This window comes from Filicampus tigris, chromosome 7 (assembly GCF_054856515.1).
Source record: "Filicampus tigris isolate MCC_2025a chromosome 7, RoL_Ftig_1.0, whole genome shotgun sequence".
Lineage (NCBI taxonomy): Eukaryota > Metazoa > Chordata > Actinopteri > Syngnathiformes > Syngnathidae > Filicampus > Filicampus tigris.
Window position 1 is genome coordinate 13,234,586 of NC_141223.1, and position 11,718 is coordinate 13,246,303.

At 42.4% G+C, this 11,718-nt stretch overlaps 2 protein-coding genes across 6 annotated transcripts in view; one reads left to right on the top strand and one right to left on the bottom strand.

Annotated features, from left to right (window-relative positions):
• Positions 1–5,621, bottom strand: part of foxo1a (forkhead box O1 a) — a 40,409-nt gene extending 34,788 nt beyond the window's left edge. The window contains exon 1 of the mRNA XM_086035635.1: positions 4,708–5,621. Coding sequence (XP_085891761.1) covers positions 4,708–5,310 — 603 coding nt within the window. The 5' untranslated portion in view covers positions 5,311–5,621. The remainder of the gene's footprint in view (positions 1–4,707) is intronic.
• Positions 5,622–6,640: 1,019 nt separating this feature from the next.
• Positions 6,641–11,283, top strand: slc25a15a (solute carrier family 25 member 15a). Of its 5 annotated transcripts, XM_086035364.1 has the most exons (8): positions 7,010–7,438; positions 7,808–7,887; positions 9,155–9,201; positions 9,267–9,404; positions 9,847–9,987; positions 10,071–10,243; positions 10,328–10,486; positions 10,563–11,283. In XM_086035364.1, the coding sequence occupies exons 1-8, from the start codon at positions 7,339–7,341 to the stop codon at positions 10,694–10,696; spliced, it is 972 nt and encodes a 323-aa protein (XP_085891490.1). In that variant the 5' UTR covers positions 7,010–7,338; the 3' UTR covers positions 10,697–11,283. The 5 variants fall into 5 exon arrangements, with proteins under 5 accessions (XP_085891495.1, XP_085891490.1, XP_085891491.1 ...); XM_086035369.1 differs by lacking the exon at positions 7,010–7,438 and adding an exon at positions 6,641–6,655 and having other exon boundaries at positions 9,155–9,404; positions 10,563–11,281; XM_086035368.1 differs by having other exon boundaries at positions 7,408–7,427; positions 9,155–9,404; positions 10,563–11,281.
• Positions 11,284–11,718: the final 435 nt, after the last annotated feature.

Below are 11,718 nucleotides of genomic sequence, written 5' to 3' on the forward strand. Positions count from 1 at the left end.
CATTTAATTTTGACAGACACTGAAAAGTGAATTCAGAGATTTGTTTCTGAATAAACATGTTTGAAGATAATTGCTGAAAACTTGCAAAGACCGAGAACTACATCATACTGAATTGCGGAGTTTTCCTGTTTTTTTGGGGGGGGGGGGGTTGGGTGATGCTAAAATGGCGCTCCATGATGCTAGATAAGAACTTGAGCGCCTTTGTGCACCCCAAAAATGCACCTTCACTGGATGCCATAAGTTACAGAACAACTTGGCTTTGTTATTTGAATTCACCGCTGCCTGTCGGATGGCCAAGTGAAGGCTCGGAAGCCTGTTAGCGCACAAGCTAGCTAGTGGCTAGAGTGATCCTGTTGCGAAAAAGCTCAGCAAAGACGCAGTGGGCTATTTTCCAGCCACCGGAAGCTTTAAGTGGATTTATTTTTGCGTTTCAATTTTAAATGTAGGGACACGTGGGTATTAGAAAGATGCTAGCTAGATCAAGTAGCATCCATTTTAGAGTGAGTCGTGGTTTTCCACATTCAGATGACACTCTCACATGTTTGAAAGCACACAAGCAGAAGTAGCCAAAGGATAGGAAGGCCAGTCTTGTCGCTACTAAGCAAGGACCCTTGGTTGGTTCAACTAGTCACTGTTATGATATGATTATATTACATAACAATATTGATTTTTCCCCCCACCTCTATGACGAATCCAATTCAAGACGTTGGAGCTGCTGCTGGGGTTCAAAGTTCATGTCGATGCGTGCGACTTGATGACTCACTCCGCACACTCGGCGGGTGTGAGGCAACGCAGTGGGAACGGCAGAGTAAATGAAGACTGGACTTACAACAACAACCGTGTCACGGGGTAACATAACAATAACAAAATATCACAGCAATATCTGCTGCTCACCCATTGGATGATTGCAGAGGTGGATTCGTGTATTGAATTCCCACACATTACTTAGAAGCGAGGTGCACCTAAACCTAAATTTCGAATGTCCTCCTTTTATCATTTGATTTTCAAGGATTTTTTTCCATCGCATACGCGCTTTTCGTACAAAAATAAAACACGCGACTCAGGCATTCATTTCCCAGAATTGATGCGCATTTGTAAGTTGTGTATAAAGGGTTAAACGGACAAAGTTTTAACAACACCAAAGTAACAACCTTTCAGGTCAGCTCAGCAACATCTGTGTAAGACATCTTGTCAAAGGTCAGACCTTCAAAAAAAACACAGATTCATCACACTTTCTTGGGCCACCTGTGGCCCTATTTTTGTAGACGGCACATGGTGCGCTCGGCGTAAAAAATGCTGCATTTTCATTTTGGTGCAAGGGCAAGTCTAGTTTAGCGTGTTTGGGAATTTGGCAGACCACGCTGCGCCATGCTGGGCGTTCTGCCGGACTGAGGGCGTTTTCTATTTAGGTCAGGTGCACCTGACAATGTGGTGACAGAAAGTCGACTAGATTTGAGGCCAGGTGAAAGGAGGTCTAAGTTGTGGTGCAGGCGGTGTTATGTGATTTTGGTTCATTTGATCGAGATGCAGGCAAACAGATTCTGAGCTGCGCCGACGTGTTGGCATCATTGCAGAAATTAATTCATTGAACACATTATTATTATTATCTATAAGATATTTTAAAAAGCACCCCACTGGTTGCGGCACAGATTACTGTCTGTTAAATGTACTTTGCGTGCTTCGATCTTCTGCATGGACTCCAGCGAGTCTATTTCTGCTTCCGCAATATCAAAGCCTCTCCTGCGCTGAATTTAAATGGACTGAGTGGAGCTGCTTTCATTGGCCGGTAAGTGAGTGTGTTCAGTCCCACAACAGTACAAACACCCCTTTTTACCTGCGCCGTGTACGTAAATACCAAAAGAAAGAAAACTCCACCCATGCAAACAGTTATAGACTCCACTCTCCCCACTGTGCCACTTAGTTCAATCACCAATTTAGAAAAACATATTTTTTATTTTGTGTGCACCTGGAAATCTCCTTTTGAGACCACAGCGAGCCGTTTTTTTTTCCCACTGGCCTAATCTGATTGACGGGACACAATCCGACAACCCTTCATTAGCCGGGAGCTTTTGTAAACAGCCAGGTCAAACGGATGAATGGTGACCAGCATGTGTGTGTGCACGCTGCTAAATTCCGACTCATTAAGGACACGCAGGGGTCACCTCGGCGCGTTTCAACATCCGCCAATGTCGGGTGGGAGGGACGTATGTGATGAATCGCAGATGAATTTCTCGCCATCAATTCATTGTCAGACATCATTCAAGCTACTCCAAAGGCGGATACTGGATACGGCACATCTTAAACAGTCACAGCCTCGTTGGGTTACGTTTTTGATACAAAAAGTAAATACTACCCTTATTGATGATACCAAGAAAGGGGTTACCGGGTTATCAGTATAGTTGTGCGTACAAATAATACTAGGGCTGCAACTAACAATTATTCTAATAATCGATTATTCTGTCAATTATTTGTCGATAAATGTATGAAGAGGATTTAAACAATGATTACATTTCCACGCCTTTATTAAAAAACAGGACATCATTTCGAACTGGCAGTGCATAAAATACACAAAAGTGTATTCATTAATATTCAGCCACGGGCTTGTTCCGTAACATCCGTCAGAAAATCCGCAAAAAAACGTGATTATTGTTTTCCAAAGTAAAAGCGACGTTGTTGTAATGTCTTATTTTGAAAAAGCACAAATATGACCAGCCTGCTTTAATGGAGGACGACAGAAATCTGTGAATATTTACAGTTGAGAGGCTGAAATTCTGAGGATTTGTACCATTTCAAATTTAACAAGGTGTATAAAGGTTTAATCGATTATCAAAAATAATTACGATTAATATGATAATTGATTAGTGGGTGATTAATCGCTCCTGTATATAATTCTAACTTTATTACAAACATTCACAATATGATTGGCACAATTTTTTTTTTACACCGGATGCCCTTCCTGACGCAACCCATCGGCAGGCCCTGAATCAGCATAAAGAGTCTTGCTTCGGGACACTGATGCACCTGTCCAAAGCCAGTAGTGTTACCAACTGAGCCATCCAGATGCCACCAACATTATTTAAACAAACAAACAAAAATAACCCACTCAATTTACTTCAACTTCAGTACACAACAAAATTGTGCCAACAATCTTTTTTTTGGGGGGGGGGGGGAGTGTTTGAATGTCAATATCTTTGACTCGTTGTGATGTACATTAAAAAAAAAAAACATTTGGCAAAAGTTGGGAAAAAAATGGTTTTGCCGATTTTAAAAGAGACAATTAAATTGCCGGCTGATTAGTTGGTCCAGCTACTGCCCGATGACAGCAGGGATAGGCTCCAGCACACCCTTGTGAGGATAAGCGGTTAGGATAATGGATGGATAGATAGTTGGTCCAACTATAATAAAACTCACCACTGGCTAATTTTTTTTTTTTCAAGTGGGGGGAAAGTCATGAAGCCCATGCCTCCATTTTCTTTCCTGCATTTTCCTCTTAGATTCACAGGTAATCTGCAGCCTGTGCCAGCTGACATTAGGCGACAGGCAAAGGTACACTCTGGACCCATACTTTGCATTTTGAGTTCTTTTAACGCAATAATTTTGCTAAAAAGTAGGGGTGTAACGGAACGCTAAATCACATTTCGGTTCGGTTCGGTTTTTTGGAAACTTCGGTTCTGTATATTTTCGGTACAAAAAAATGATTTTTAAAAAATAGATATGTTTATTTTGAAAAGATGACAAGAAAATGGTAATTTTTTTAGAAAAAACAAATAAAAGCGAACCATTCGGGTGATATTCTAAGCAATTACACCAGAATAAAAAATACACAATAAAGATCTCTTAACTTTGTAAATTAGAAGAGCGCTAGCAGTTGTACTTGGCTTAATAAAAACTATAATTAATAGTTAAACTACGTCTGACGGCGTGTTCCTGGAAAACCGTCCTCGTCTAAGAAACATTCACAGTCGGATGATGCCGTGCATGTTAGACGTGCTAGCTGCAACATAGCCGCCGATCACATGTAGCAATGTCGGCACACAACTTTCGGACTTATCCACGCGTGCACCTTTCCCCATCGGCAATGGGGAACATGAAAACCAGAATGTTCCCAAACACGAGACCGCAGTGTACGCGGGGACATTCGAGCTCTGGCTCTTTTCTGGCTCTCTCTTTTGTGCCGCCACTCTCCTCTCCCGCGAGAAAACAGTCGATTAGAGTCTGTGCGTAAGCTCACACTAATAATAAAAACTGATCAGAAACGGTACACAAGGTGGACCGAACCGAACATGCTGTACCTAAACGTATTAATACACTCACATGTACCGTTAAAAAGAAACACTTCTTTTACTCTGTTACATTGATCTATAATCCGCTTTCTACTTTTATTTGTATCTATCGATTATTCTTGTACATTCTATTGGTTTTGGCCACGAGCGACATTTGACTGCATTTCACCAATCAAACGGTGCCAGGCACTCACATGACCACGCTCAACGTCTGAGTTTTCAAAGTGACTCATTTAGGTGAAGCAATTATACATGCCACTCGCAGTCAGAATTGGCGGAACATCCCTGACCTCACAATCAGTCTATGTTTACCTTACACATTATGAAAAAGAACAGCAACAACTTTGAATACTATAGTGAAAACCACTTTTCCACAAGTCCATCACACTCAGACAACAAACAACAACAACAACAAACAGCTTACCTTCCACCCGGCAGAGCTGTTGCTGTCCCCCTTGTCCTTGAAATAAGGCACACTCTTCACCATCCAGTCGTAAATCTGAGACAGGGTGAGTCTGTTCTCCGCGGAGCTCTCGATGGCTTTGGTGATGAGGTCCGCGTACGACATATTCCCCCAGGCGTTGCGCCGGGACGAGCTGCTCTTCCTCTGGGCAGCGGCGGCGGCTGCAGCGGCGGCCGACGACGGCGAGTTGGCTACCGGGGAGGAGAGCAGGGGCACCTGCTGCTGCTGCTGCTGCGGATGGGGATGCTGCTGGAGCGCGGGGTTGGGGTGATGCTGATGTTGCGGCTGGGGGGTGGGATGCTGGTGGACGCACGTCTCCTGACACTGGAAGTCGGCGCATAGGTCCTCGTTCTCCTCCAGGAGGCTGAGGTTACTGATGTACTCGTTGCCGGCGGGCTCCTGCTTGATGGACGGCACCGGCGACGAGGTGTTGGAGTCGCTCGGGTTGACGAACTCCGGTCGGGGCAAGGGCCAAGTGCACGAGCGGGGTCTAGCAAGGGGCTCGAAGTCCGGGTCGATGTCCACCAGGTGTGGCTGCTGTTGCTGCTGGGCCGCTTCCGCCATGGTGGTCGACAGGGTGATGGGCTGGGGTGTTACGATGTCCCCCCCCCCCCCTCCTCGATGGTGGTGGTGGCAAAAGAAAAAAAAAAAAAACGCGAGGTAAACAAACGTCCGGGAAACGCGGGAGCTTCGCAGACAGTCTGTTAACTTTGTAAGTTACATCGCAGTTCAGTTGAACAAAGCCAAAGACTGATAAAAGTGTCCAAGAAGCGTGGAAGCGTAAAAAAAAAAAAAAAAAAGACGAGCGTGTTAAGTGCGCAGCGTCCTGGCGCGTATGTTCGGCGTAGCCTGTTGACTGCGCGTTGTGCAGCATGTGAGCACTTTTACTGGAAGTGGCGTTTGGCAAATGGCCACGCCCACATTTGATTGACAGCCATAGCGCGCCAATCAATGGCATCAGAGGACTTAGCACGGGGGCGGGCGCTCAAACGAAAAAGGAAAAGAGGACATGTTTTCATTCTTTGGCCTAGTAAACATGAAAGGGCATCCAAAGGTTGTTCCCAACAATGAATTCCTGTCATGTTTACATATTTTAAAGTCAAACTTTTATGACTGAAATGTTTTTTTCTTCAAAAGCCTTTTGTCACGTCTGTATTACTTCCAGTCTAAATTCAGCTATAAGATACATATGTGAAAAAACAACACAGCACACCTCCAAACAAAATGTCACAAAAAAATAAAAATAAAAAATAGAGATACTAGTGAGGATAAGCGGTTCAGAAAATAAATGTATGGATATTGCCGTCTAGTGGTGAATCTGCCTGTCATTGCGTGCCAAACAAAAATAGGTTTTCTTTAAAGCGAATAAATACTTTTCAGACCAATGAAGTGGAATTTGATGATTTCCCATAACGGCGCATAACTGATTAATCCGTGAAACAGAAAAGTCAAGGTCATTAGCCCATCCCTCAATGAAAACGTTCAATTTCCATGTCTATCGTTTAATGAATTTAACAGTTGCAAGGTAGATTTCCCAACAATTTAACTCAAGTAACATCTTTTGGATTGACACTTCACACGTTCAAACTAAGGCGATAGTGAAGAAGGTTATAAGCATCATTCAAGCCATTTAGTCTGCTTCTTTAGTCGATAAGCTTTCTTTAATTGCTATAGCCAAAAAGTCAATCGTCTAAGTCATGAAACAGTTTTAGCTTTTACTTGGTCTGCTTTTGAGTGGCAGTGGAAATGCTGTTTCCGTCACATGACGTAGAATATATGTCCTAGTTTTAATCACGAATTTGAAATCTCATAGACACGTTCTAAAACAACACTTTTCAAAATTTGTAGTTCACAACAGCTCTCAAAAACCTCTACGTTAGTGAGATCATTTTCCCCCCAGTCCATAAGCGTATGTACCTTTATTAAATATATTTCAATCCAATTGCCAAATTTGATGTAAAGTGGTCGTCACATTTTTACATCCGCCATTTGCAAGTTCTCTTGTGACGTTACTCGAGTTTCCGGCGCTTCCAGCGCTAATTTGATGAATTTTAACAACCACAAATATCTCTTAAATGCGCTATATTTATCCCCTAGTATTTATTTTAAAAACGTATGGAATACAGTATTTTTAATTGTCGACTAATCATTGTTTTTTTGTCTCTGCATGTTTGACTGCACTTTGATTTGCAAACTCTGTTTTTGACCGTTATTTTTGCAAACCTGGACCCTTGGTTTTCAGTAATTATTTTAATATTATCCATGCATCATTTTAACGTGGCATATTGGGGTTGATATTCTAGTACAGTACTAGGAAAAAGCAACAAGTCTGGCTCGTCATCTGATTTGTGGAGTCTTAAAAAAGTTAACTGCGAAGGACTACTGACCTTTAGCGGCGTTTAGGCGCTATGACACCCAAACGCAGCATGGCTGCATGGCGTCTCTTCCGCATTGCAAATTTAGTGTCAAAATAATATGGATTTTCTTTTTTAAATTAATAATTCCAGTTCCTTCATTCTAATTCAGAGACATTATGGCGTGCGCTTTGCACGAATCCAAACTTAACGGACGACTTTTCGAATTTGCGCCCCCATGCAACAAAAACTTCCTGCATTGGAGTGTGACTTTTATTTCCTTGGGAGTGGCGTGTCTACCAGACACTGGAAATTCATAGGGTTGTGGTATGCAGGAAGTGAATGCGTTTTACTAAATTTGTTATGTACAAGGTTGCTTGTTACAAGCTTACTTTGTTTGCTTTTCAGATAGAGAGAAAGGGGGGAGAGAGAGATTGAGAGAGAGAGAGAAAGAGAGAGAGAAAGAGAGAAAGAGAGAAAGAGAGAAAGAGAGAAAGAGAGAAATAGAGAAAGAGAGAAATAGAGAAAGAGAGAAATATAGATAGATAGATAGATAGATAGATAGATAGATAGATAGATAGATAGATAGATAGATAGATAGATAGATAGATAGATAGATAGATAGATAGATAGATAGATAGATAGATAGATAGATAGATAGATAGATAGATAGATAGAAGGACATAAAGCACATTTGACCTTTGCAGGATTCCCAGCACATGCTGATGCAACATGGCTCCACATCCCATTCTCCAGGCCATCATTGACTTCACAGCAGGAGCAGCAGGCAAGTTCACATCAAAACAAAAATCCCCCAAACATTTGCAACACACTTTGACTGATTCATGTTCTCAATGCGTGTAATGGCGGTTCAACCTGTCGGTTTCCCGCTCTGCGTGGCCAATTCTTGGCAAGGCTGAATGAAAAGAATAGAATTGTTCATTATGCTGAAGCGCCATTTAGATAATGGCAAGCCAACGTCATCACATGACTCAGTGAATTGTGCAAGGACGAAGAAAAAGTAACACACCTGTCATATTTCAGGGAATATCATGAGGTCATAAACTGTGGATCATGAGAACAAAGTCTCTGAACAAATACTGCAGTACTTTGACTTAATAGTTTAATTCATTTCGTGACCAAGGTTGTAATTGAATTTACTTATAAAAACAATTTAAATGGCATCACCTGTACTCCATTTCAGCTCCCACAAACAGCACTTTTTTTTCTTTTTAGTTTTTAATGAGGTAGCACTGTACTGCAGAAAAACACAATAGTACATAATAAAAGAGAATGTAAAGGCAAAACCCTGGGTTTATAAAGTGTAATTACTGTGCGCGCTGTAATATGTGTGTGCTGGATGTGTGCTTTTAAAGAGTGTTTCCTGATGAGTGACGGCAGCTGGAATCAGTTAAAGTGCATGTGAGCACCTTAGTGTGAGTTGTCAGCTCCGAGCGAGTATTCTCATTTTTTATTTGTGATTTGGACTTTTTGTCCTGTCCAAGAAATGGCTTAAAGTGCATTGCCCACATGCGAGGACATTACCTTACTTTAATATCTCCTCCTTTTATTTTATTTTTTTTATTATTTCACTCAAACTGTGGCATTTCTGAAAAGCACAAAACAAAAAAATAGTCCAAGCGATGGCTCAAAACCTTCAAAATAACCTCGTAAGTTAGGGCACTCGTAACTCAAGGTAACACGCCATAGCCAAATACGTCTGTGAATAAAAATAATACTTTTAGGAAATATCGTCTAAACAAATACAAACCCCAATTCCAGTGAAGTTGGGACCTTGTGTAAAGCGTAAATAAAAACAGAATACAATGATTTTACAATGATACTCTGCACGTGGTACAACAGCGTGCCTTCATAGTAAGATAATGAGTACGAGACCGGCCTGCCAGCTGTCCAGACCTGTCTCCCATTGAAAATGTGCAGCGCACAATGAAGTGCAAAATATAAAAATGGAGTTGCCCCAACTTTATTGGAATTGGGGTTTGTATAAAAATGCTACGCAAATAAACACTAACAATGCTTTTGAATGCCCACAGGTGGCACAGCTTGCGTTCTCAGCGGGCAGCCGCTGGACACCACCAAGGTGAAGATGCAGACGTTTCCCACCATGTACCGAGGCTTCACTGACTGCTTCGTGTCCACCTTCAGACAAGTGGGGTTGCGCGGCCTCTACAAGGGCACCACCCCGGCTCTGGTAGCCAACATCTGCGAGAACTCGGTGCTCTTTCTGAGCTACGGGTTCTGCCAAGACGTGGTCCGCTCCATGGCCGGGGTCGATGAACTCAGGTGCGCCATTGTACTGTACGTCCGTCAAGTTTGTTTCCAGCTTACGACACAAGGAGGCCAATTCATTTTGATTGTAGTTAGTTTGTTGGCTTGTCACCTAGTGGCTACTTGGGCATTTTGGTAGGCTCCAGGTTGGCTGGTCAGTTATGTGATAGGTACCTTAGATCGATGGGTCGGTTGTTTGGTATGTAGCACGTAGGTTTTCTTGGTTGTTTGGTTGATCATTTACTATGTGTGGGTTTGTCGGTAGGCATCAAATTTGATATTTGACACTAAATTGGTAGGTAGCTAGACGGATAGATACCAGAATTTGATAACGTTTTCACTCAACCTACAGCGGGTAGACGGGCTGGTCAGTTACTAGACTACGTATGTGGCTACTTGAGCCGTACGAACAGAAAAATCCTTGTGTCATTGAATTACGCATCTTTGAACTGACCAGTGATGTTCAGAAAGCCTTCTCCGGGTCCCTGGCCTCCATCTTCTCGTCCATGGTGCTTTGCCCCTCCGAGCTGGTGAAATGTCGCCTGCAGGCCATGTACGAGATGGAAAGCTCCGGCAAGATCGCCAGAGGACAGAAGAGGTCTGTGTCTTGGATAGCAGACATTTAAAAGTTGTTCACTTGATGCCCTTATCGGAAGCGTTGCGTTTTTGTGACTTGTTCAGAGTTTGGACGGTGGTGAAGTCGGTGATGGAGACAAACGGTCCGCTGGGGTTCTACCAAGGTCTGACGTCCACCATCGTGAGGGAGTTTCCGGGCTACTTCTGCTTCTTTGGCGGCTATGAAGTCAGCCGCTCTATGTTTGCACGCTACATGGGTACGGACAAGGAGGGTATCGGTAGGTTACGTCGCAACATACGAAATTGAATTGACTTCTTTTTGGTCACCTGCTTCGAAAGCTTAGCAATCAAATCTTTTGCAGGAATTCTTCCACTCATGTTCAGCGGCGGTTTCGGCGGCGCCTGTCTTTGGCTCTTGATCTATCCCATCGACTGTGTCAAATCCAGGATCCAGGTGTACTCCTTAGCCGGGAGGCAAGAGGGTTTCCTGAAGACCTTCACGGGGATCTTACGCAACGAGGGTAAGATTCAAAATGACCCTTTGGCGACACTGCCTTCCATCAGTTTTCTGCAAATGAGGTGTCTTTTGTCTCGCAGGGTTCAGGGCTCTTTACTCGGGCCTCACGCCCACCATGATACGCACCTTCCCGGCCAACGGCGCCCTCTTCTTGGCCTATGAGTTCACTCGAAAGTTCATGATGGAGGCAGTGGGCACTGACCATCGGCCATAGTTTTGTTATAGAACTTTTCTCCCGACAGAACATGTTTTGCTGTCGTTCTAAATTCGGGCCTGTGCATGTTTGCAAACTTCATGAAAAGGTCTATTTGTTGAAGGTTCAATTTGATACTTTTCAAAGTGCTAATACGGTGAATACCAAACACACACTGCGTGTTTGAGTGGGAATTCACAGAAGCTTTTTAGTGTGACATTTTAAAAGACATTTATAAATTCATAATGTCAATTTGGTAAAGACTTTGAATTAAATCCCGGGGAAAGTACTGGAACTGGTAAAATACTGATCAGCGCTCAAATTTGTGCCCCAGCTCCATCAAGTGAGAGCTGTATCAAAAATCTACCTTTAAAAAGAAAATGCCACTTGTATTTGAATGCAGCAATATTTATTTTTGTGGTGGTGGTATGCAGTGTTCAATTGTCATACTGAGAGGTGAACATGTGAGAGCTACCTCATTTAGCAGTGAGCAATTTATACTGTGCAATTTCTTTACGATCATGCAATATATTTCAATTCCAATTGTTGAAGTCAAATGGGAATCAAAATCACAAAATAGCATTAAATAATGCAATCACATTTTCTGTTGCTTTTCATTGTGAGAAACACCTTCAGTCCTTGCTGATAATCAGTAAAAACCCAGGTGAAAAAAAAATATTTTCAAGAGGGGAACTAAAAATCAAACAGTAACATAATGTGGTTGCACAAGCGTGTAATTCACAGATCACATTAACGGAAACAATTTGAAATGATTTATCTTCATTTCATTTTTGTACACCATAGTCTTTTTTTTTATTTAGGTACCATATTTCCTCAAAAATAGTGTTCGTCCCTCATTTGACGCCATGCCCCAATAGTTGTAATCTGCTTAAGACAAATAGCAAATGTGTCCATTTTCCCATCAGAGGACAAAAAGACTAATTGTCTGTTCACATGCGGACATTAAAGGGATCATCCAGCCAGGACGGTCCATTTTTCAATAACAAGCTCAATTTATGTATTTTTTAATCGGAAAAATGATA

Coding starts and splice junctions, on each gene's coding strand:
- slc25a15a (XM_086035364.1), top strand. CDS start 7,339: ATGCAACAAAAACTTCCTGCATTGGAGTGTGACTTTTATTTCCTTGGG. Junction 9,202..9,266: donor AGCCGCTGGACACCACCAAG/GTGAAGATGCAG, acceptor GTCCACCTTCAG/ACAAGTGGGGTTGCGCGGCC. Junction 9,988..10,070: donor ATCGCCAGAGGACAGAAGAG/GTCTGTGTCTTG, acceptor TGACTTGTTCAG/AGTTTGGACGGTGGTGAAGT.